Genomic DNA, 27,123 nt, shown 5'->3' on the forward strand with positions numbered 1-27,123 from the left:
AAATTATTAGGAAATGGAAGACATACAAGACCACTGATAATCTCCCTCGATCTGGGGCTCCACGCAAGATCTCACCCCGTGGGGTCAAAATGATCACAAGAACAGTGAGCAAAAATCTCAGAACCACACGGGGGGACCTAGTGAATGACCTGCAGAGAGCTGGGACCAAAGTAACAAAGCCTACCATCAGTAACACACTACGCTGCCAGGGACTCAAATCCTGCAGTGCCAGACGTGTCCCCCTGCTTATGCCAGTACATGTCCAGGCCCGTCTGAAGTTTGCTAGTGCGCATTTGGATGATCCAGAGGAAGATTGGGAGAATATCATATGGTCAGATGAAACCAAAATATAACTTTTTGGTAAAAACTCAACTCGTCGTGTTTGGAGGACAAAGAATGCTGAGTTGCATCCAAAGAACACCATACCTACTGTTAAGCATGGGGGTGGAAACATCATGCTTTGGGGCTGTTTTTCTGCAAAGGGACCAGGACGACTGATCCGTGTAAAGGAAAGAATGAATGGGGCCATGTTTCGTGAGATTTTGAGTGAAAACCTCCTTCCATCAGCAAGGGCATTGAAGATGAAACGTGGCTGGGTCTTTCAGCATGACAATGATCCCAAACACACCGCCCACGTAACGAAGGAGTGACTTCGTAAGAAGCATTTCAAGGTCCTGGAGTGGCCTAGCCAGTCTCCAGATCTCAACCCCATAGAAAATCTTTGGAGGGTGTTGAAAGTCTGTGTTGCACAGCAACAGCCCCAAAACATCACTGCTCTAGAGGAGACCTGCATGGAGGAATGGGCCAAAATACCAGCAACAGTGTGTGGAAACCTTGTGAAGACTTACAGAAAACGTTTGACCTCTGTCATTGCCAACAAAGGGTATATAACAAAGTATTGAGATAAACTTGTGTTGTTGACCAAATACTTATTTTCCACCATAATTTGCAAATAAATTCATTAAAAATCCTACAATGTGATTTTCTGGATTGTTTTCCTTCTCATTTTGTCTGTCATAGTTGAAGTGTACCTATGATGAAAATACAGGCCTCATCTTTTTAAGTGGGAGAACTTGCACAATTGGTGGCTGACAATACTTTTTTGCCCCACTGTAAATATAAACAGTATGGGTATGAGGTAGATAAATTGGGTGGGCTATTTACCGATAGACTATGTACAGCTGCAGCGATCGGTTAGCTGCTCAGATAGCAGATGTTTGAAGTTGGTGAGGGAGATAAAAGTCTCCAACTTCAGCAATTTTTTTTTTTTGCAATTCGGTCCAGTCACAGGCAGCAGAGAACTGGAACGAAAGGCGGCCAAATGAGGTGTTGGCTTTAGGGATGATCAGTGAGACACCTGCTGGAGCGCGTGCTACGGGTGGGTGTTGCCATCGTGACCAGTGAACTTAGATAAGGCAGAGCTTTACCTAGCATGGACTTGTAGATGACCTGGAGCCAGTGGTAACAAGTAAAGTGTGCCAATATTTGCATGATGCATCTTTGACTTGGCTATTGACTTTTTTTTACGGAAAGAAATATGTAGGAGGATTATACGTTTATATTCTTAGCTATTTTTTTTTTTTTTAAAGGATGGTGGTTTTGTCATACTTTACCTCTATTTTATGCTTTCACTGACTGATGGTGCAGTCTGCTAAGGAGGTATGCTCAAAGTTTGGAGGATGAGACTGCTGAGTTCATATTTCACTGGTGGCAACAATGGGGGTGGGGGATAACGCTTCTACTGGTCATCAAGTCAAATAACGTATATTTCACAAATTAATCATTATAAATGGTATATTAAACATTGTAGGTCTACATTTAGGCGTACAAGTCCATGTAATGTAATATGATTATTAGGTCCTTGCAGTGTGTTTGTCTACTAGTCTGAAGAAATATGTGGCTCCTTATTAAATTAATTCTTAATCTTAATATTTAAGGTGTAGTCTGCACTTCTCGTCTCAACACACTAACACAAATGTAATTCTACATTTAAAAGGGACTTTTAAATGTGGGATTCTATAACCTTTGCTGCAAACTGGGTCAACTATCAGGAGGTAGATTTCCTACACTGAGATATTTGACCAGTCACTCACATACCAAGTTCCGTTGGACTTCTGTTAAAGGGATAGTTTGGGATTTTCCAATGAGGTCCTTCTCCAGAGTCAGATGAACTTCTGGATACCATGTCTGTCTGTGTGTGCAGTTATGAAGGAAGTTGCGCAATTGCTAACTAGTTTTGGTGCAACGACAAAGTCTAGCTGTTCCTGTAAACTTCCGGTCATTGTGCTAAGCTAGTTAGCATTTTCTCGCGAAACTACCTCTAACTTTATACTGGACGCAGATACATAAAAATGGTATCCACACATTCATCTGACCCTGGGTAAGTAGATAAAGGGCTTCATGACCAAAATCGTGAACTACCCCTTTAAAGGACGCTTTTATGAACAAGTGTTGGATCATGTCGAACTGCGTCGACAATTTGAATTGGCTGATACGGAATTTGTTACCGGACATAATCATGCTGTTCAGCTGGTCATACTTAGGCAAACCTGGCACAATTAGCCACTATGCTATGAGAAAAGCTAATAACGAGACACTTTAAACCAAAGGTTTAAGTATGGACCCAGGGGGTTCAGCTCGTCTGTCCCCATCTTTCAATTGATAAAATACAAATTTCACTGATAGACGAAAATAACTAGAAGAGAAAGTACAAAGACATTTATTTATTTATACATAGGTCCTTTTGCCTCCTATTGACTTACATATGGTTAATAAATAAGATATTGAGAGATTGAAAAACACATGTACTAATCATTAAAACCCCACTGGAGAGAATATCTGAAAGAAAATCGTCATATTTGTTCTGTTCCTCAAACAACTATTTTACAAGGAAAGTGTAATATGGGATTTCATACAGTAGGCCTACACACCGCAAACTCATGCACATAACAAATTGACTGTAGCGTCTAGTCTGGGCTGAACCTTTCAACTCTATTCCTCTGGCAGAGACCCAAGGCTGATATGAGGGGTTGGTGCCCAACAGACTACAGTAACTATACCAAACAACACCTGCTTTGGAAAAGTTGGGTGTTTTTTTTTTTTTTATGGAGAAAAATAAAATATAAAAACAATTTTAACACATTTTGGCATACAATAGCCAGGCAAGGTCTTGTTCATACTGGTCCACCTGTATTTCTGGAGGGTTATTTCTTTCTTTCATGTATTTTCCTCAAGTGATCTGTTCCCGCCAGGTAGATAAACTACTTCCTTGTCAGTATAGCAAAAAGAAAAATAATTCCTTCAGTCTTTTCCATATAGTTAGTTTAAGCTGAGTGCAAATACAAAGATGGCAATATTGTTTATTTTGTATTACTTAGTAATCGGTGATCTGACCAGCTCGGTGTTCATTTCATGAGACAGAATGCTGTTACAGAACTGACCCCACGATAACATCAACTGACAACCACACCCACCAGATACAAGTTTATCAGTGCTGTGTAAAAGCCACGTTTCAATGTTCACAGACTTTCAACCATGTCTCACACCCTGAATTCTTACGGTAAATTAAACACACTGTGCCTTGAGAATAAACAAACTATACAATTTTTACAACACGACCAATAGGGAAAAACCCCTACATTCATTACTCTATAAACTGAGAAAACATGTCTCCAGATGCTGTAAAACTTTTGCCAAAGGTGACACATCAGTCGAGTTCTGAAGGGAAACTATGGGAAGGTCTCAATTGCCTACTCCTCGCGTCGTCTCTCCTCGTCTCCTTCTCAAAACCCATTGGAGGAGATGGTCAGAGGGGTGGGACCTCTGGCTTCCTCATCCAATGGGGTTTGAGGAAATGACAAAGAGAGGACGAGAGGAGTATGCAATTGAGATCGTCACAGAGTCTTTACTGTACTCAATGTCTGCAGATCAGGGGCATGATGGCTGCCTGGTCCTTTTGGAGAGTGGTGAAAATTGTTACCCTTTCCTTGTCCTCTGCTGTCCCTCACTCCCAGGGAGCCAGAGAGAGGGGGAGGGAGTGAAGATCCATTCGTCTGGCAGCAGGCTTGCCCTTAGTTTGTCCGAAGTTGGTAATCTGCCAAAAGAGGGAGATGTAACAGTAATACATTAACACTGTTCTATGTATCATCACTTTGCCCCTGTACTGTGGCTGATCACATTAACGCTGTTAGCATCTAAACCCACAAAACTGGGGCTCGGCGTGCCTGTGGCTTCTGCCGAGTCCCCAACAACCGGATGTTCAGGTTTTCAGGGGGAAATAAAAAGAGAGCCTTTGACATGACTTCCGCTTTTGGATGGGAACAAGGCGACACATCTTAACTCCTCCAAATTTCCTGGATTGGTTGAACAGTCAAAAAAGAACATCCTCCTACATTTAAAAAAAAAATTATTGTCAAGACCAGTATGTCGGGGATCTCGTTTCATGCATTTGCTACGTTAGGTTAGAGTGACAGTGATCACATTTGGGTCAGTGGAGCAGTTATAAATGGCATTACAATAACCACTTAGAACTCGCTTATGAATAAGTCAACACTGCCAGTGTAAGGTATCTGAGTGTGGTGCGCCTCTCTCTTTATCTCTCTCTCTCTCTCCCTTCCTCTCACTCACTCTCCATCTCTCTGCCTCCATCCCTCTCTCTCTCTACCTCTGCTGATTACAGTGGAAAGGTGATAGTCACCTTGGCATGCAGAGTGACAAGTGACCCGGAGAACCTAATGGCACCAAGGCATAATTCTGATCCCCCATGCCCCAGCTTTATAAGGAGAGGTAATGGATATGAAAGCTGGGTTCACTACTGGGCCGTATAGTGCTGAGATAAGGAGTGTGTGTTTGTGTGTGTCTCACCTCCACTCTGTGTTATGTAGCGTACCCACGGTAACGCCTGATAGCCGCTCTTCTCAATGATCTTAAGATAGCGTACCTGAGGAGGAGCAAAGAACAGTTACATAAACGACACACACCACACATACTGGTGAGACTGCTCCTTCCAACCTGTATGCACTATTCAATGAAACTCGTGTGGCTCTACGAGGGTTCACGTTAACAGAGATAAAATGGGTTCGGTTAACTTACCTGGATACCAGATACAGTGAAATAGGGGATCTCAAAGTTGACAGTGATGGGCCTCTTCCCCTCCAACTCATCACTCTCCACACTAGGCAGCCCAAAGTGAGCCCTCATCATGTACTCCTTGCCTCCCTACACACAAAACACACACGATCACACACTTTCATTGGGAAATTTGTGGCATTTCTCTCCGGTAGGTTTCTTTATAACATACCTGATCTTAACAAAACAAAACTAGCTAGACTATACATTCCTATACTTGTAAAACTCTCCTCACACCTGCACTAGGGCAGGATACATCTGCAGTTCACAGGACTGCCTTGTCCAATCAAGGTAAAGTAAACAACTACAGAGGTGACTTGGATGTCGTTGGTCACACATCGAACCCATTCCCCTACCACACATCACTATAACACCACTACACAGTTATTAAAACTGTCCGTGCGACTCTGTTGTTTTTCAAAGCCAGGAAGGATGTGGGTTTACAGCAGCAGAGAGAGCTGACAGTCATATGCTGAATGTAATGTTAATAGTCATGGGGTTGAGTGCAGTATCCTTATCGGTCTTTATCAATATGAAGTGTTGGGGCGTTTTATATTTCCTCTAAAGCCGTTATCAGTCATTACTTGGCTAACCTCCCCTGGGTTCGTCTGGTGGCAGTGTAAAAACATGCTATCTATAAAATGTGCTGCTTCCTGTGAGAATACAGTATGTACTGCCTTCCGAGAATGGTAGGACAAGACTCTATTTTTACTATTTAGTTCCCATTCAGTCGATAATTACACTTGGGGTTGTTCCACTTCAAAAAGCTCATGTTAGTGTTCCTGCAACATTATTTTGTTGAAATATAATTTGATCTCTAAGAAATGAAGTTAATTGATTGCATCCAAATTGGCCATTTTAATTTATAGGATTCATATAATATTTAATAAATATAGTACCTAACAGTCGCTTTGGACAAAACTTTTTTTGACTAACAAAGAGTTAGATATGAGGAATCTAAAGGAATGGTCAATAGCCCCCCCACGGACACCCTACACCCTACGTCAATCCCACCCCAACAACGAGTAGATAGTATCAGTTCACTGTGTCTGACAGTAGTACGGAGCTGCGGCTCTGAGTATTGTTTCTTCATCCTATGTAATGTATTCCCAGTGAAGTTTGTGACTTTTAAAAAAATCCTCTTTTCATTGAAGTTGTTAGGTTTATGTCCCATCCTAAATTCTGTTATTACCAGAATGTTAAAGGGATAGTTCACCCAATTTACTAAATTAAATTGGTTTCCTTACCCTTTAAGTAGTCTATTGACAAGGTATGAAAGTAACCCAGGCTTTGGTTTTGTTGGCCACTGTTGTGGCACAAAAGTCAATGGTACCTATATCAGTAATTTCACGCTTCATGTTTAAATCATACTAAAGTATCTAAAAAATAAGTCAATGATGTTTTGGAAATGAGGTGTGAAAATGCTAATATAGGTACCATTAACTTGCATTGGATTTGTCACAAATACATACTTAGCATTTGAAACAGTGGCCAGGTAAACATAAACCAAAGCATGGGTTGCTGTTATACCTTGTCCATAGAGGAAACCAATATGTCATTTTGTAATTTTATTCGAACTATCCCTTTAACATTAATAGTAGGAACAGCACCATCTTGTGGTCAAAACCTGGTATTATCAGGATGTAGGATGGGACATAAACCTAACAACTTCAAAGACTTATTTCTATGAACGGGGGAGAAAAAAATATATATACCAAATTCACTGAATACATTACATAGGATGAAGAAACAATATTCCAAGCTGCAGCTCCATACAACTTCTCAGACATAGTATCAGTTCTCTATCTACTCATTGTTGGGTAGGGATTGGTGTGGGTGGGACTTTTAATCATTTATTTGGATTCCTCATTTTATTTAAAAAAAAGTTTGGTCCAATCGACTAAGGCAATATATTTACTGAATATTATATGAATCCAATAAATGAAAATGGCCAATTTGAGTGCAATCAATTCTTAATTTCTCAGAGATCAAATTATATTTCAACAAAACAATGTTGCAGGAATGCAAATCCTAACTAGAGAAACGATTTCAGAACAATCGGAGATGGTGGGTGTGATGGCTTCCTGAAAGGACATGGAATGACACCATAGTATGGTAATGAAGAGTTACAACTGTTGTATAGCCCTTGTATTACTCTTGGGTGAGCAAGGCTTGAACAAATAGCATCTAAAAACACATGGTGACTGTTACAATATCTATGATAATAGCAGAGGATGCACGAACAGGAATGCATCGACTGCCATCTGCAATAGGTTATTAGCATAGTAATGTTGAGTTTATCTCATGACGCTAGCTGTGTCCATGTAGGCTACTTACAGGGAAGGACTTGATGTTCCACTGCACCACGCTCTTCTCGGGAAGATACTTGCAGCTGCCTGTGCTCGTCTTGAATTTAGGCGAGTCGGCGTCGCTGGGCACGGGTACCATGATGGCTACGTTGTTGGCGGTGGAGCGGCTCTTAAACTGACTCTTGGCCTGCAGGGTGGAGGGGAAAAGGTAAGGGTCACAGGGTTACCGACAAGGACGTGCAGTGACATAAAGAGGGGGAGGGGGGCAATTTATGGGGTAAAACCCGCTTTTACACTACAGCGATGATGACACAGTCATGGACATGGAACGGAGGCTATTGTATGAAGAATTTCCTGTTAAATTATTAACTTGCTATGAGTTTAAGGGTGAGGAAACAGTCCCAACCCAACGGTTTTCGCACATTGAAGCAAAAAATGGAAACGACATGGATCTGTGTCTATGTACTTAAGAGTCTGGAACTATGTACTTAAGAGAGGTCAGTGTTGGAGCTACTGGTGAAACACAGTAGATGTTGACAGTTTGACAGTGAATGATGGTGGACATCCTTTACCTTAACCTTGATCTCAACTCGGCTGTGGGAGAACTTCTCAATCACACTCTCGATCCATATAAGAGGCTTCACCTGTCACGGAAAGGCCAGGAGAGGAGAGAGAGAGAGAGAAGGTCATCAGGTTAACATTGGGCAAGGGAGTGTGTGTGTGTGTGTGTGTGTGCATGTGTGTCACTGACCGTGGTGTTGAGGCGGTAGGACATGAGCTCACTCTCTCCGTCCGGGGGGATGAAGGAGATGGTTCGATCGTTCTCGAAGCGAGACAGACGGACACACTGATGGAACTGGACGTCTTCCAGCTCTACCGTCTTACTCTTCTCTCCTGATACGACACACAGGCAAGGAGGGGGCTATTGTATGCTATGTCCTAATACAGTCAACTCCTGAGAAGTGGAAAATCTCAATAGCAGTTCACCAGTCCCAGTTAAAATACTGTACATTCCGCACACCTTATTTGCCTCGGATACTAACTTCAAAAAAAGGCTAATCTCCTGTATGTTCCACTGTCATCCTTCCTGATCTGAAAACTCACAGTGACACTGGACACACACCACTGTTTCTTCTTTATAAGGACTTTATAAAGAGTTCCATCAATCAGCTCTTGCAAGAGAAAGCTTCGGGAGACCACTCTATTCAGCAGTGGGCTAGAAAACAATGTCATGGCAATGTGGATGTGTGCCGTAGTGAGAGCCTAATGTTCTTGTTGTTTCCCCAGAGTAAATGGTCCAGCGGAGCTGCTGTTAAAAGCTCTTTATAATGAATCAGGGCCACTGGGCTTTCACTTAAATCCCCCCATGAACCTAGAAAGAATAACCCTGTCCATACAGCAACGGCTGTATAGAAATGGACAGCCATCGACGAATGCACGTGACACCATTCATTCCTATGTGAAGATTCAACAGTGCACTGAATCCAAACTAAGTCGGTTAATAGTATGGATACAGAGAGCTAGAACACAGAGTCAAGTCTTTGGAGAGACCTGTTAAGACAGCTAAAATCCCGGCAGGTAAGCCCTTGGGAGCACTGGTCCACGACACAGGTATGATGTCCCATGTTGCGTCATCACTGGGTAACTGTGGAAAGGTGAAAAAGGAGGCACAGTCCTTTATGTTTTGGCTCTAAGGGGGTGTACACAGTCCCCTGTGGTTCACCCGAAAGGCTGTGCCATCTCCCTAACGAGGCAACAGAACACTCATGTATCCATATCAGATAGGAAATCCTGCGTTTGATTTGTTTTCCCAATTTGAACTGTTTCAGCTCTCGTATATCTCTCATGTCTCATCTCTCACAATCTACTCAAAATCTCTCCCTGTACGCATGTGTCTTGATTTCCCTGCACGTTTCATCTGTATGCTTTCCTCATACCCAGATTTGACTGTCCTCACTCTCCCGTCTCTTCCACAAAACTGTATGTAGTAACGGGCTCTGACCAGAAGAAGGAGATGTTTAACCCATCTCTGTTCACGCGTAGAAAGCCAGTCGCAACAGTAAGCGTGACTTCACCTTGAAAAAAAAACGCTTGTTGGTAATCAAGCACACAAGCATTTTTGGTTTAAAGTTACCTTCGGTTTTGCAGTGGGGTGTCTCTTGAAAGGCATCCATACGTATGACGTGCACAGACACAGATCAGTAAACATACAAATAAGAAAGATATTAAAGTGTGCGACTCCTCCTCTGGTTATGGTACAATAGGGTGAGTGCAGAAGCCCATTTTAAATTCTCATGTTTATCTATTCATTGTTTGTCGGAGTAGTTTTCCTTTTCTGTTCCAGACATCCCACTCCACTTCCAGTCCGTGGGCAGCATGCACATGTGAGGAGCCGTCCAGGGGGCATCTTTCATCTGCCAACAGCAGCAGTAGCCTCGGGGAGGGATTAGCAATAGGGCTAGACCAAGGAAGAGTAATCCACCAGACGCCCCACAACCAGGGCACATGAGGGGTGAGAACAGGGACTGGGGCGGTGAAGGTGGGGGGTGTAGGTAGGGATGGGGAGCAGTGGAGTGGTGGGAGCAGGGATGGGGAGAGGAGGCAGGGGGAAAGGGGGTGAGTTGGGCAGGATTGGGAGCACACTGAGATTTTGAAGGGTGAGGATTTGACCATGGGAGTGGAAGATAATTGTCCATGTTACCTATATTATGACCATCGCTCTCCAAGTCTGAAGAGTCAGATTATTTGGGTGGTGTCCGTTTACATACTTGTAGGATTGTGTTTGTACAGTTTGTGTACGGAAAACAGTAATTTATATGGTATTTTTGTGTATTATCAACAGCAAAATGTTTTACAGCAGCATACTATAGATTGTGGTGCATTGTGGGAATATTTTGTGTGCGGAGAAAGAATTGCTGTATTTGGAATGATACTGTAATTCCATTCCACAAAATACAGTACCGTACCATATTTTTTGAGCTCCAAAAACCTTTTGACCACTAGTGGGTGCATGGTATTGTTGTTTCTGGCTCTTTAAAATGCAGTATTTTGATGTGTCCTTTATAAGAGGCTACATTTGTTGCACGTGTTAGTGAGAGTACCAATTTAAACTAGTGTGTGGTAGTAGTGCCCCATCAATTTAAAATGTATGGGGGACAGATTGGAGTGTCAGCAAGTCTTAAACCTTAAATGGTAGAGCATTTTGCCATGTCCTTTTGGTCTGGTTTGCCTTGTAGTAGCCGCCAGTTTGGAAGCCTTTGTTAACCTGCCCTGTAGAAGTGCAGGTGATATAAAACACATTACCCAGCAGCCAACCTGTTTGCACCAATTCAATGTAAAAGTAAAATACTGTGAAATACAAACACCATATCCCCTCAATGAATTTCATCCATCCATCCATCCATTCATTACGAATACAGTAGTTGTAACTGTTTTTCTTTAGTATAATAGAGCCAATTCTATGGTATTGTAGTGTGTGTCCTTAATTAAACAGTATTTGATTTGATACCATATTTATATTACAGTATGTGTACTACAATTAGAAATACAGGAACTAACTTTCCTCTTCGCTGCCTGCAAATGACTAAATAAATTAATGGCAACACCTTACAGTGTGTGTGTGTGTGTGGGTGTATTATACTGCATGTGTTTTTACTCACTTCCTGTGATCTCGAAGAGCACTTTGTCGTTGAGGCCCAGTCTGAGCTCTGGCATTCCAGACAGAACCACTTTGAGCTTGATGCTGCCCATGATCTCACTTCGCAGGACACTGCCGGTCGCACTTACCTTGCACAGGGAGACAGACAGGCACGGTTACATTAAAGGGAAGCTGAAATTTAAAAAAATACTTCTCTGGTTGAAAAGGGCCTATGTTGCATCGATTATTAGTCAGAAACGTTGATTCAAGTGTACAAATGTACTACAAAGTGTAATAGCATAATTTTTCATAAAGTCAGTATTTTCCCAAAACAGAGATTGCGCTGATTGTGCTCTATCCAATCGTTTACATAAAAGATAACACATTGCCAATGTTATGTTGAAAGAACACTTGGCCCCTAAGCCCTTTATGGAGTGACCACTTGGTGATGTGGCCACTTGCTACTAGCTAGCTTAATTGACAAACAGAGATGGAACTTGGGCAATGATAAACAGTGTGTGGTTTGTGCTTCCCTCACGATAGTTTGACAGCTTGCTGATGAGGTTGTGGATGCAGCAGCAGCTGACTCGATACTGTCTACCTAGTTTTCATGCAAATATTTTAACTTGAGAAATACTGCACCAAACACCGTTGCCTGATGTAAAATTGTGCAACTAAGACCTCCTCGGCAAAATCGTTCAAATTAATTAGAGATTTCTTCATTTATCTTCGAATAATTCAGACTATTTTGAGGGCGAAATGTTTCTACCGGGACTCAAGAGGGACAAACAACAATAACTCCCCAGGGTACAATATAGCAAACATAACAAGATGCAAGTCTCGCTTTTTCTTAATGAGAAGCAGAAAAACCCAGGCAGAATCGGGGAGTTCAGCCCCCCTTTAAATAGGGAGAGACAACAGCAGGACATTTACAGTTTAGATAGTCTTGCGTTACCACACTCGCAATGCGAAGTCTCCTTCATCACGAAGGAACCAAAGAAATCAGGAAACCCTGGAATTCAGTATAGAAATGACAAAAGGAGTTTTAGAAAGGATGAGAGAGGAATGGAAAAAAATGAGAAGGTATGTTGGAGAATGACCTAGAGACTGAAGATGAAACAATGTATTGTCAAAAAAAGGGAACTCTGAGGAAAGCCAGCTATCTAATTAAATGATAATGTGGCATGGAGAGGCCCATCAGACTTGCTCTTCCTTACAATTAGTCAGTTATTAGCCAGTTATTAGTCTCTGTCTCTGACCCCTGGGATACATAAAATGGGCTCAAGGGGCTGGTTACGTGTCAGAACAAAGAGCCGTGGGTATCCTGGTGTAACACCGTTACAACAATCCTCCGGTTTCTGTGGTAAGGAAATCTGAAATCATTTCCTCCCACTTCTGACAATTCATTTGGGGCCCCGAGTAGCGGTCTACGGCACTGCATCTCAGTGCTAGATGCGTCACTACAAACCCTGGTTCAATCCCGGCTGTATCACAACCGGCCGTGATCGGGAGTCCCATAGGGCTGCGCACAATTGGCCCAGCATCGTCCGGGTTAGGGGAGGGTTTGGCCGGGGGAAGCCTGTCATTGTACAAAAAAAATTTGTTCAGCTTCTCTGACACAATGCTGATTAATACTGTAAATCTGACCTGGTTTCTTAGTCTGCACACTGCAAATGATTATCAAATCGTTAAATATACAGTAGAAGTCAGAAGTTTACATACACCTTAGCCAAATGTTTAAACTCAGTTTTTCACAATTCCAGATATTTAATCCTAGTAAAAATTCCCTGTTTTAGGTCAGTTAGGATCACCACTTTATTTTAAGAATGTGAAATGTCAGAATAATAATAGAGACTGATTTATTTCAGCTTTTATTTCTTTCATCACATTCCCAGTGGGTCAGAAGATTATATACACTCAATTAGTATTTGGTAGCATTGGCTTTAAATGGTTTAACTTGGGTCAAACATTTCTGGTAGCCTTCCACAAGCTTCCCACAATAAGTTGGGTGAATTTTGGCCCATTCCTCCTGACAGAGCCAGAGCCGATGTAACTGAGTCAGGTTTGTAAGGCCTCCTTGCTCGCACACGCTTTTTCAGTTCTGCCCACAAATTTTCTGTAGGATTGAGGTCAGGGCTTTGTGATGGCCACTCCAATACCTTGGCTTTGTTGTCCTTAAGCCATTTTGTCACAACTTTGGAAGTATGCTTGGGGTCATTGTCCATTTGGAAGACCCATTTGTGACCAAGCTTTAACTTCCTGACTGATGTCTTGAGATGTTGCTTCAATATATCCACATAATTTTCCTACCTCATGATGCCATCTATTTTGTGAAGTGCACCAGGCCCTCCTGCAGCAAAGCACCCCCGTGCTTCACGGTAGGGATGGTATTCTTCGGCTTGCAAGCCTCCCCCTTTCTCCTCCAAACATAACGATGGTCATTATGGAAAACAGTTCTATTTTTGTTTCATCAGACCAGAGGACATTTCTCCAAAAAGTATGATCTTTGTCCCCATGTGCAGTTGCAAACCGTAGTCTGGCTTTTTTATGGCGGTTTTGGAGCAGTGGCTTCTTCCTTGCTGAGCGGCCTTTCGGGTTATATCGATATAGGACTTGTTTTACTGTGGCTATAGATACTTTTGTACCTGTTTCCTCCAGCATCTTCACAAGGTCCTTTGCTGGGATTGATTTGCACTTTTCGCACCAAAGTACGTTCATCTCTAGGAGACAGAACGCGTCTCCTTCCTGAGCGTTATGACGGCTGCGTGGTCCCATGGTGTTTATACTTGCGTACTATTGTTTGTACAGATGAACGTGGTACCTTCAGGAATTTGGAAATTGCTCCCAAGGATGACCCAGACTTGTGGAGGTCTACAATTTTTTTTTTATGAGGTCTTGGCTGATTTCTTTTGATTTCCCCATGATGTCAAGCAAAGAGGCACGGAGTTTGAAGGTAGGCATTGAAATACATCCACAGGTACACCTCCAATTGACTCAAATTATGTCAATTAGCCTATCAGAAGCTTCTAAAGCCATGACATAATTTTCTGGAATTTTCCAAGCAGCTTTAAAGGCACAGTCAACTTAGTGAATGTAAACTTCTGAGCCACTGGAATTGTGATACAGTGAATTAGAAGTGAAATAATCTGTCTGGAAACAAATGTTGGAAAAATGACTTGTGTCATGCACAAAGTAGATGTCCTTACCGACTTGCCAAAACTATAGTTTGTTGACAAGTGGTTGAAAAACTAGTTTTAATGACTTCAACCTAAGTGTTTGTAAACTTCTGGATTCAACTGTATATTAGACTATTAGAAATCTAATTTGAACAAAAATGGATCTACCCTGGAAACAATGTTTGATGAATTTGTTACCATTCCGCCAATTCCGCTCCAGTCATTACCACGAGCCCATTCTCCCCAATTAAGATGCCACCAACCTCTTGTGCCGCACGCCTGGAGTTTTTAAAAAGGCACGTGAAAGACTCAGAGCATAAGGAAAAAGATGCTGTGATGCAATGTTTTTTTTACTGAATGCAAAGCACAATGTAGGATATAACCAGGCACAGCGTCAGAGCTTCAGAACAAGAATGTGAAACTCCTTGAGTGGCCCAGCCAAAGCCCAGACTTGAATCCCATTGAAAATCTGTGGAAAGACTTGAAGATTGCTGTTCACCGCCTCTTCCCATCTAACTTAACAGAGCTTCAGAAAATCTGGAAGGACAAATGTCAGAACATCCCCAAATCCAGTTGCGCAAAGCTGATACAGACATACCCAAGATGAGTCAAAGCTGTAATCGCCGACAAAGGTGCTTCTACAAAGTATTGACTCAGGGGTGTGAATACTTTTGTAAATGAGATATTTCTGTATTTCATTTTCAACAAACGTGCAAACATTTCTAAAAACCTGCTTCCACTTTGTCATTATGGGGTCTTGTGTGTCGATGGGTTTCTAAAAATATATATTTAATCCATTTTGAATTCAGGCTGTAACACAGCAAAATGTGTAATGAGTCAAGGGGTATGAATACTTTCTGAAGGCACTGTAGTACAGTAGTAGATGTATATACAGTAAAGCATAGTAAAACTATATACAATAAAGCTCAGGTGTATTTTTGTCTCTGCTCATACAGGAGTAATAAAGGCTTTTTTAATCAGGGGGTGCTGGCTACTTCCTGCGGGCGGCTATGGGAAAAACTTAGTCCCTGTTACCCTAGAGCAGTTTTTTCCAACCCTAGTCTTTGAGTACTGCCAAAAGTACACATTTTTATGTAACCCTGGACAAGCACACATGATTCAACTTGTCAACTAATTATCAAGTCTTCGAAGAGTTGAATACGTCTTTGTCCAGGGCTACGACAAAAATGTGTACTGTTGGGGGGAAACAGTGCCCTTAGAGAGACCACGTTATTAAACAAATACAATAGTCACAGACTGAAATCATAGTGCAGACCCTCACTAGCACGTTGTGGCTACTGTGTTCGTGGTACACTAGGGACCTTTTGATAGTACCCATTATTAATTACAATACTTGAGGTGTTTTTTACTGACATCCGAGTGAAAAGCCTCCTCACCAGCAGGTTAACGGACTCGATGACATCCATGAACACCTCGTTCTTCCTGTACTTGATGCCCTCTGACCTCCAGGACACTGCATTGGTGACGGTGGCGGGGGGGCGAGGGGCGCCCACATCCAGTTTGTGACCCTGCTGGGTGATGTACCTGCAGAGAGAGGGGTTGAGGGGAGAGAGGAGAGGACAGATACCATGTAAGCTTCTTTAGAGGAAAAAGAATGCTGTCGTCGCTACCTCACTTTCCGACTAAGGTTCGAGAACAGAGGAGAAAGCAGAATATGAAAAATATTGAAGTAGAATCCAAGAATGTGAGGATCAGTACAAAGATGTTTGTTTTCTAGGTGATATCAATCTTTCTATATATATATTCATGATTAATGAGCTTATGATAAGATACCCCAGAATAGAAAGTTAATTATATTAAACCTCACTGGATTAGATAGATTAATGAAAGGATTTGTCTTGGGTTGTGAGCAGGTTAGTCATGGGTGTAATTGGAACAAGGGGGTTTACATTGTGATTCTATTGTGATTGTAACCAAAAGACTAAAACGGCACAAAACTAAAACACTAAGGCTCAAATCATCCTGAAGTGCATTTTGTGTGCTCATTTAAAGGTGCAATCTGCAATAGTTCAATTTGACCTCAGACTGTCAGGCCTTGTACCCATAGCTCTTTGAGAGTGATTACATGTCTCTAGCCTAGCTCCATCCCATTGTGTCTTTAAACACAGTAGACCTTGTATGTCTATTGTCTACTACTGGCTGTACTATCAATACCATATGCTGCAGGATGATGTGATGAGACCGGGAGTGGGTAGGAGGGAGATGATATACAGTACCTATGCAAACACCGTTTATTCCGTAGGTGGAACACCTGCCCGCTGCCTCTACCTCTCACTGACAAACAACCAGGGTGACAGACAGCAACGCCATCTACTTCCTTAAATACACACACACACACACACAGTCCTGCCGCCCGACCTGTAATCCCACCAGATAGATCTCTCCTCTGCCTGCATCTCTCCCAGCTCTCCCTGTGGTAATGACAGACTGATCCAATCTCAACCATAGATCCTTCTGATGCCTGCAGACTTTCTCTCCTCGACTACCCTTCCCTGGGCTCCTTTGAGAATCCCCTTATTGCTCAGCTTGAAAGAGGCTAGCGTGGTTCAAAATGTGTCTGCACATTGCAAAGGCACTGAAAGCCGCCCCCTAAAATTGCCCCAAAAAATGACATTACACTGGTTTGAATTCACCACTTGACACAGGCCATGGTGACCTCATATAGTGTTTTATGGTAATCCCTTGTGATACAGGGAGATCATCTCGTCTCAATACCTCATCTTGACTCAAGGAGAGTGGAAAGAGGTGAAAGTCAAGTTGGAGACAATTGGGCTTGTTAGGTGTGTTGGTTTCAGTCTAGATTCTCCCCAGAAATGCTAATGATGTATCCAACAAGAGCATCTGAGTTGGCGGGAAAATCAACAGTCATACTACGAAACAACACACACAAACACACTCCTTCTCTTTCACATACACACAAACAGGGGAAGACAATTGGAATGGTAGCCAGGCCAGGGCCCGGTTTTCGCAAAAGCATTTTATGGCTAAATTCACCATTCGATCCTTCGTAAGAGCATCTTTACATTTCTGAGCCATTTCCCAAATCTGTCTTTATTAATGTTGCACTTGAATGCGATCGTAATCTAAAACGCTCGAAATCTAAAGACCACTCGTAGAACAGCTAAATGCGTTGTTATATCACTGTTTGTCCTCTGCCCCTCCCGCGTCACTTTACACACAGAAAATCTTCGCTAAACATGGAATGAAGATGTTTATTTTGTCTCTGTGACCTCCAAAAACATCATAGTTTAACAAGTTAACTATAAATAGCCTAAAAAGTTTGCAATGATTCAGAGGGGTTGGGTTAAATGCGGAACACACATTTCAGTTGAAGGCATTCAGTTGTACAACTGACTAGGTATCCTTTCCCAATGTAATAAACAAGCGAAGCAAGGATGTAAAAATGGAAACCGAGAACCTAATTATATGAGTGCTAGATTAGACTACATATTGACATCTCTTTCATGTAAGTGCTATCGATAGATAACTAGTATTAGGTCATTAGGCTACACCTCGGCTACATTATCTGAAAGCTCAAGCATTTCACTGTAGCCGAACCAATAACTTGAAAAGGTTATCATCATATCTTACATATCCTAAAGCTTCCATTTTTCTGCATGTTATTGGAGAGGAGGCATTGGACATTTACATTTACAACTTGACATTGACTGTGCTAATGGCTAAGTTTGAGGAGTACTTTGTACCAAGCCAGAACGTTACGTTTGAGAGATACAAGTTTTTCTCTCATGATCAGAAACAGGGAGTCAGTTTTGACCAGTATTTGGCTGAGCTGAACACACTGAGCAAAACGTGTGAATTTGAAAATCTGAAAGACTCACAAGTGAAAGACAGGATGGTCTGTGGCATACTTGATAATGGACCCGAGGAGAGATTGCTGCGTGAGCAAGATTTAACTGTGGATAAAGCAGTGAATATGTGTGCAGCAGCTGAAACCACCAGAGCACAAGCTAAAGAGCTGTGCAGGGATGAGACGTCAGTGCATGCAATAAAAAGAGAGGAGCAACACACACAACGCCTTACAAAACAAAAACAAGCAAAAGAGAGAAATCAAAACACTACATGTGGAAAATGTGGATTTATCCATAAGCCAACAAAAATGCCCTGCATATGGCAAATCACGTAACAACTGTGGGGAAAAAGAATCATTTCTCAAAATGCTGCAAAGCTGAGGCTACAAAGAAAAAGGTTCACACAGTGGAGGAGATAGAAGAATTCTTTGTTGATTCTGTGGAAATATGCAATGCAGTAAATGCTGATTGGATTGTGCCATTGACTGTGAATTAAACTATAATACCATTCAAGTTTGATACTGGAGCACAGGTAAACCTGTTGTCTCTGGATGACTACAAAACACTGAAGGTGAAGAGCAAAATACACCCGGTGAAAAGTAAGGTTACTGGTTATACTGGGGAGAACGTACTATTCATAGTAACTTTACAGCACAAAGATAAACAGTTCAGAGCACAGCTGCTAATTGTGGAAAAGAGTGTACAGCCTATTCTAGGAATCAATGCATGTGAAAAGCTCAATTTGTTGAAAAGAGTGTATGTAGTGACATCACAGACTGAAAATGACCAAGAATCACTACTGGCTGAGTATGAGGGTGTGTCTGAGGGTCTTGGATGTTTACCAGGAGAACACAAAATATGTGCTGATGACAAAATGACTCCAGTTGTGCATGCATGCAGAAAAGTTCCATTTGCACTGAGGAAAAAACTCAAAGAGGAACTCGGATGCATGGAAAAGATGGACGTCATCACAAAAATGGATGAACCTACAGACTGGGTAAGCTCACTGGTTATTGTGGTGAAAAAGAACGGCGATCTCAGGATATGTCTAGACCCGAGACATCTCAACAAAGCAATCAAGAAAGAGCATTTCAAGTTGCCAACCAGAGAAGAGATGATGTCACAGTTCGCTGGAGTAAAGTGTTTCAGTAAGCTTGGGAATGGGAATGGTCCCATGAACAGGAAAACTGCTTCAAAAACCTAAAGAAGACCATCACAGAAGAGCGAGTGCTCCGGTTCTATGATCCAGAGAAAAGCACAAGGATTTCTGCAGACGCGTCAGAGTTTGGCCTGGGAGCAGTTCTTCTGCAACAGCATGACGACACATGGCAACCCGTTGCTTATGCGTCCAGAGCCTTGACAGGCGCAGAGACAAGGTATGCACAAATAGAGAAAGAACTACTGGCAAGCACATACGCTTGCGAAAGGTTTCACCAATACGTCTACGGACGAGACTTCGAAGTAGAAACCGACCACAAACCATTGTGTCAATCATGTCTAAGCCACTGAATGATTGTCCAATGAGAATCCAAAGAATGTTGATCAGACTGCAAAAGTATGATGTGAAGATGATCTATACCCTGGGAAAGTTCATGTTCGCCGCCAACACTCTTTCTCGAGCAGTCGACAAGGAGAGCTTCGACACACAGAAGACACTGAGATTCAGGCCTACGTCGACATGATTGTAGCATCACTTCACTTCACTTCTTCTGAGAGAATGGAGCAGATCGAAAGAGAGACCGCAGCTGACCGAACAATGACAGAGTTGAAAGAAACAACACTGATAGGATGGCTTTCACAGAAAAACAACTGTCCAAGGAGAATACAGGATTACTGGATGTGCAGAGCAGAGCTCACCGTTGTGGATGACATAGTGTTCAAAAGCAACAAGATTGTCATTCCCATGACACCACGCAAAGAAATGCTACAGAAAATACACGAGGGCCACTTGGGTGAGGAAAAATGCAAACAACGAGCACGAGAAGTAATGTACTGGCCAAGAATGAACCAGGAAATCAGCCAGACCACTGTTTCATGTGAACTGTGTTTGACCTACAGGCCAAAGCAGTAAGCAGAGACGCTAATGCCTCATCCAGTACCCAACAGACCCTACTACAAAGTTGGAGTTGACCTTTTTGACTGCAATGGCAAAAGTCACATTGGTTGTGATTACTCAAACTACCCATGCAGTAGCAACACTGCCAACTACCTCCAGCAAAGCTGTAATCACCTACCTGAAATCAGTCTTTGCAAGACATGGCGTTGCGTCTGAACTGTACTCGGACAATGGCCCGCAGTTCTGAAGTTCCGAATTCCGATCGTTCGCTAACGACTGGGGATTCCAACACAACACCTCCAGCCCCAACTACCCAAGGTCCAACAGCTTAGCAGAGAGTTCAGTCAAAATTGTCAAAGGTCTGATGAAAAAGGCACACGATGGAAAGGAGGATTTCCTAAAGAAATCTGATGATCTACCGCAGCGCACCGCTGCAGAACGGACTTTCACCTGCACAAATGTTGATGGGACGTCGCATCAGAACCAACCTACCCATCCATGAGGACTTGCCAACACCCAGAGGTGCTCACAAAGTCAAACGTGCAAAGGAAAATTAGAAAGACAAACAAAAACAGCGACACAACAAAAGTCCAAGACACTTACCTGAACTGAAACCTGGAGATCATGTACGACTCCGAGACATCACTACAGGAACCTGGATGCAGCCAGGGTGTGTGCAGAGAGAAGTTGCACCGCGATCCTATGAGATCCAAACGGAGCATGGATCACAACTGAGACGAAACAGAGTGGATCTAAGGCTGCAGCCATCCACTCAAGGGACTGAGGATCATCAGGAGGATACTGCTGAAGCGTCAAATGCCTTTAGAAATTGACAATTCAGTCAGAACACGCTGACTGACAATGAACGCTGTCCAACTGTTTCAGGAAGCACTTCAGCAGAACGACCAAAAAGGACTGTCAGAGCCCCTGAAAGGCTTATTGAGAATTGCTAAAAAAAAATTAAAAAGGGGCACCTCGACTGAATGTTTGGTTTATGTGAAAAGAAATAGGGCCACAATAGAGTATTGTTGGACAGACTATATTTAGTTTAAAAATATATTTATATATTTTTCAGAAAAAAAATTGGGGGAATGAAATGTGTGTTATTGAAAATTGCATGTTATGCAGGTTGAGTAAATAAATGTGATGTGACATGTGTAGTTACATAGAAAAGTAGTTTTCTTTTAAAGGAAAGAAGATGTGTTGTTATGTGTTAATAACATTTAGACTACGTTACCCAGCAGGCTATGCGGGATGCGGATGGTTAAAGAATGCCTTGCATGGCTAACATGGAGTTTTCTAGCTGAAGTATATGTTCATTAAAAGTAGTTAAACCTACGCCCCAGTTTGTCATTATATAAGGAACAAACATAACATATTGATATTTTCTAAATAGCGAACAAGGCAATGAGCGACTTTGAATTTGGCCTTTATTCATTCTTTATTCATTCTTAAGAAATGCAGGATTTAGCCTACATAATCAAACATTGTATACAAAATATCCCGGAAAAGAACACTAGCCTTTATTGTAGGGAATAATTTCAGCAAGGGACAGCTCCTGCAACGGCACAGTTAAATTCCACTTTGTAATGAGTGCATCGTTAAAACAGTCATAAGCCTAAATTCCATTGCTATCGGGAAATTGTGCCCAGGTGGACAGTATTTTAGGCTAAAGGGGGGGGGGGGTTATTTTGAAAGTGCCTGGTTGGGGGGAGATGGAGAAGCAGAGGAGGAGCGTCGGGATGTGGTGGAGGGGCTCCTTGGCGAAACGAGGAGCAGAGCTGAGCTCGTCTGTCTGGGTGTCGAGTGGAGCCAGCTGACAGTGGCATTGTGTATGTGTCAATGGGAGACAGGCTAGCGATTATCAGCCCTATTCAGGCCCACATTCACAGACAACACAGACAACACACTGATAAAGACCTCATCAAAGCTCAGGGCAAAAACACATCTTCATACATCCACATCAGACAGTCACCATATTATCAAAGTAAACCATCTGTTTGAGCAATTATAAAAAGACAAAATTATATTATATGATGTTACATACAGGCTTTCAATTAAAGTGTAAGACTAATTACAAACAGGTAATTAAGCAGACAAAATAGGCAGATTGCCATGGTAGTCTGGACTTAATTAGGTGAACACTGAACCTTCTGCCAGAACATGGCACCATTCCCAGGGGCAAGTAACAGAACAGGAAAACAAAGTCGTGTTAACGAGCTAAACCCTCTGAACCCTATAGGCTACTGTATACTGTCTGGCACTAGCCTAGATGCTAGTCTTTTATGGCATCAAACGGCAAGCCATCTAGTAGAGAGATTAGTAGACAGAGGTGTTGACTGACTCGAACTGACTCTACTCTTTAGCAGAGAAGAAAACATGACATATAAAGTCTTATTAACATGCTAAAGCAGGGTTTCCCCAAACGTTTTTGACCCGCGACCCCATTTTGATGTCTGAAAATAATTTTTTCACATGGGTGGATGTTCAGCCAATGTTTTTTATTTGGGGCTATGTCCGTCAATTGAAAAACATTCTAACTGCATTTCCGATTGTGAGTTGAGAAGACAATTGTATACTTTTAATGTGGGGCAGTCAATTGCAAAGGAGTAATGTCTCTCATCTCACCACCGCCAATGAGATGTGTGTGTGCTTGATGCATGTCGCGTCCGAGCTTCTCAACATCAGGGGGCGTGGTCGACAGCGCGCACTTCATCCCTGCTGTCACATCCAATCTGGATCCTATTTGGTTTTAATACAGACGAGAGCACTGAATCCAGTTTGACATCGATATGAGCTGGCGAAGGGTTGCCTACCATGTGATTTCGAACCAACTGGGAATTCTGAAAAATACTAAGTCAAATCATGACGTCAGTGATGAAAGTCAGAGCTCTAGAAAGAGGCCCGAGTTCCCTAGTTGGAATTCCGAGTGGGATGACCGTTCAAAACTATTTTTCCCCAGTCGGAGCTCGTTTCTTTCCGAGTTCCCAGTTGTCTTGAACGTACTGAAGTTGGAGATTTCCGAGTTCCCAGTTCTGAATAACCAGTTGTTTTTAACGTGTAATTAATGCTCAGAGGGAGACGGCAGAGTATTTCCTTTGAGACAGGAACCAAGCCTCCTCCGTAGTGAACTGTAAATGCGTTGTCTGTAGCATTCGGTCACATGACAGCTTGATCAGCTGTACGATTTCATTTACCGACATGTCAACTGAGCCAGGATCACAGTGAAACGGATTGGGAAGTAGGTCAGTCCCAAAGTGCTCTTCCGAGCATGGGAGGTGAGCAGCCATCACTCGTGTGGGACACACTGATGTTGTTTTCTGTTGTTTTCTTTTCATTACACAGAAAGTCAACCAAGTCAGATTTTTTACATCCATTGTGAATGACAAAAGTTCCTCTCTCAGAGTGAAAAAACTTTCCAACACCCCCTCAATAACCACCAAGCCTCGGTGTGAAATAGAACAGTCATGCTCTGATCCCATATCTCTACATAGTTTTGCGAAAAGGCGCTCGCACAATTGATGTGATTTGATGTAGTTTACAATTGAAGATACCTGCTGCAGTATATCTCCGAGTTCCGTGCTCAGCTCTTTTGCCACCTTTTTCTCTCGGTTTATCATACAATGTGTCCATATGTCAGAGGGAGACGCATTCATAACTAGAGTGCAGAGGCCTGCCCGCCATCCTGTGATAGATGGCGCCCCATCTGTGCAAAAGTCCACCATTCGATCCCATATGCAATCACTTTTTTGTCAATATAGCCACGTAGCAATATAGCCACGCAGAACATCCCCTATGTCGTTTCATGCTCAGGAATCGCGAGACAGAACAATATGTCCTCGTGAATAGCATCCCCCGACACGCATGGGCATCTCGGCCCTCACAGCTAACGTCAGTTTGAAGAACATACGCTGGGGAGTTTGAGTCGTTCAGTCAGAGTTTCCTCTTGATTGCAAGCAATAGCATACATTTTTCAGTTAACAGTGCTATCTGACAAAGGTATTGATGCGAGTTTCTCTGCCTCTGCCTCCCCACACATTCTTTTCACCATATCAATTGCAGCTGGTAATATCAAAGTCTCTGCAATAGTGCGTGGTTTCATATCCGGCCTAGCCATTCACTGTGGGAATGATTCAAGTGCAACGGTCAAGGCCTTTTTCCATGATCTAAGGGCACTCCCTTTAGATTTGATTAATTTTCATTTACATTTTTATGGTTAACCACATTACAATAATTTTGAGATACAAAGACGATATTATAATATATACACTGCTCAAAAAAATAAAGGGAACACTGAAATAACACATCCTAGATCTGAATGAATGAAATATTCTTATTAAATACTTTTTTCTTTACATAGTTGAATGTGCTGACAACAAAATCACACAAAAAATTATCAATGGGAATCAAATTTATCAACCCATTGAGGTCTGGATTAGGAGTCACAGTCAAAATTAAAGTGGAAAACCACACTACATGTTGATCCAACTTTGATGTAATGTCCTTAAAACAAGTCAAAATGAGGCTCAGTAGTGTGTGTGGCCTCCACCTGCCTGTGTGACCTCCCTACAATGCCTGGGCATGCTCCTGATGAGGTGGCGGATGGTCTCCTGAGGGATCTCCTCCCAGACATGGACTAAAGCATCCGCCAACTCCTGGACAGTCTGTGGTGCAACATGGCGTTGGTGGATGGAGCGAGACATGTCCCAGATGTGCTCAATTGGATTCAGGTCTGGGGAATGGGCGGGCCAGTCCATAGCATCAATGCCTTCCTCTTGCAGGAACTGCTGACACACTCCAGCCACATGAGGTCTAGCATTGTCTTGCATTAGGAGGAACCCAGGGCCAACCGCACCAGCATATGGTCTGTCTCACAAGGGGTATGAGGATCTCATCTCGGTACCTAATGGCAGTCAGGCTACCTCTGGCGAGCACATGGAGGGCTGTTTTCATCTGTGAAGAGCACAGGGCGCCAGTGGCGAATTTGTCGATCTTGGTGTTCTGCACGATGTTGGGCTGTAAGCACAACGCCCACCTGTGGACGTCGGGCCCTCATACCACACTCATGGAGTCTGTTTCTGATCGTTTGAGCAGATTTTGCAGGGCTCTGGCAGTGCTCCTCCTGCTCCTCCTTGCACAAAGGCAGGGGTAGCGGTCCTGCTGCTGGGTTGTTGCCCTCCTACGGCCTCCTCCACGTCTCCTGATGTACTGGCCTGTCTCCTGGTAGCGCCTCCATGCTCTGGACACTACGCTTACAGACACAGCAAAGCTTCTTGCCACAGCTCGTATTGATGTTCCACCCTGGATGAGCTGCACTACCTGAGCCACTTGTGTGGGTTGTAGACTCCGTCTCATTCTACCACTAGAGTGAAAGCACCGCCAGCATTCAAAAGTGACCAAAACATCAGCCAGGAAGCATAGGAACTGAGAAGTGGTCTGTGGTCACCACCTGCAGAACCACTCCTTTATTGGGGGTGTCTTGCTAATTGCCTATAATTTCCACCTGTTTGGCCCTGTCCGGGGGCGTCCTCGGATGGGGCCACAGTCTCCTGACCCCTCCTGTCTCAGCCTCCAGTATTTATGCTGCAGTAGTTTATGTGTCGGAGGGCTAGGGTCAGTTTGTTATATCTGGAGTACTTCTCCTGTCCTATTCAGTGTCCTGTGTGAATTTAAGTGTGCTCTCTCTAATTCTCTTTTTCTTTCTCTCTCTCTCGGAGGACCTGAGCCCTAGGACCATGCCTCAGGACTACCTGACATGATGACTCCTTGCTGTCCCTAGTCCACCTGGCCGTGCTGCTGCTCCAGTTTCAACTGTTCTGCAGTATTATTATTGGACCATGTTGGTCATTTATGAACATTTGAACATCTTGGCCATGTTCTGTTATAATCTCCACCCGGCACAGCCAGAAGAGGACTGGCCACCCCACATAGCCTGGTTCCTCTCTAGGTTTCTTCCTAGGTTTTGGCCTTTCTAGGGAGTTTTTCCTAGCCACCGTGCTTCTACACCTGCATTGCTTGCTGTTTGGGGTTTTAGGCTGGGTTTCTGTACAGCACTTTGAGATATCAGCTCATGTACGAAGGGCTATATAAATAAATTTGATTTGATTTGATTTTGACCTGTTGTCTATTCCATTTGCGCAACAGCATGTGAAAATGTATTGTCAATCAGTGTTGCTTCCTAAGTGGACAGTTGGATTTCACAGAAGTGTGATTGACTTGGAGTTACATTGTGTTGTTTAAGTGTTCCCTTTATTTTTTTTGAGCAGTGTATATATATATTTTTTTCTTCTCAGGATTTTGTAAATTCTCCCGCATGCCTCATTTTCATATCAAGTGACCCCACCTGGGGTCACGACCCCTAGTTCGGGAACAGCTGAGCTAAGGCCTTTGAACCTTATACTGTTGCCTACTCAGCAATATGGTAGTCTGTTGGATGGTAGTCTGTTTTATCATTGCCCCTGTGTTGCAGTCTAAAATGCCAAGCCTTCCAGGCCAGACTGTAGTCTTGACTGTAACCGGGTCCTCTACTCACTCTTGCAGGATCTTGCTGTCTGTGGTCTGGGGAAAGCCAAAGTCCATGACCTCGTCCATCAGCTCATACACAATCACAAAGTTGTCACGGATGCTCTCCTCCTCCAGCTCCTTAAAGTACTCCTTAAACACCTACAGATTTACAGACAACAGAAATACAAGATCAATACAATAACATAATAGTAAGCACAGTGTATTATAGTAAGTATTGTCAGTGAAGCACACACTCACCTGTACTATTTTGTAGAGGAAGGAGTATACCAGAGCAGCGTTGGCATTCTTCTTGGTCATTGCCACCACTAAAGGACGACTGTTAAGTACGTACTACACTGTTGAACAGAAAAGGGTACTGTGCCACTGCTGTTTTAAATCTATCAAATGGAACATTGTAAATGAATGATACATACCGATTGACTCTTGAAGAATATAACTTAGAAATGCATCATGAGCTTAGTTC

At 42.8% G+C, this 27,123-nt stretch overlaps 1 protein-coding gene across 1 annotated transcript in view; it reads right to left on the minus strand.

Annotated features, from left to right (window-relative positions):
- Positions 1-1,564: 1,564 nt before the first annotated feature.
- The window catches only part of LOC110521818 (AP-1 complex subunit mu-1), a 34,596-nt gene continuing 9,037 nt past the window's right edge, over positions 1,565-27,123 (minus strand). Inside the window, exons 3-12 of the mRNA XM_021599705.2 lie at positions 26,898-26,965; positions 26,668-26,798; positions 15,647-15,794; positions 11,096-11,222; positions 8,188-8,330; positions 8,009-8,080; positions 7,465-7,623; positions 5,092-5,217; positions 4,864-4,939; positions 1,565-4,093 (exon numbers count right to left, since the gene is read on the minus strand). Coding sequence (XP_021455380.1) covers positions 4,071-4,093; positions 4,864-4,939; positions 5,092-5,217; positions 7,465-7,623; positions 8,009-8,080; positions 8,188-8,330; positions 11,096-11,222; positions 15,647-15,794; positions 26,668-26,798; positions 26,898-26,965 — 1,073 coding nt within the window. The 3' untranslated portion in view covers positions 1,565-4,070. The remainder of the gene's footprint in view (positions 4,094-4,863; positions 4,940-5,091; positions 5,218-7,464; positions 7,624-8,008; positions 8,081-8,187; positions 8,331-11,095; positions 11,223-15,646; positions 15,795-26,667; positions 26,799-26,897; positions 26,966-27,123) is intronic.

Source organism: Oncorhynchus mykiss, chromosome 30, assembly GCF_013265735.2.
Source record: "Oncorhynchus mykiss isolate Arlee chromosome 30, USDA_OmykA_1.1, whole genome shotgun sequence".
NCBI classification, from domain to species: domain Eukaryota; kingdom Metazoa; phylum Chordata; class Actinopteri; order Salmoniformes; family Salmonidae; genus Oncorhynchus; species Oncorhynchus mykiss.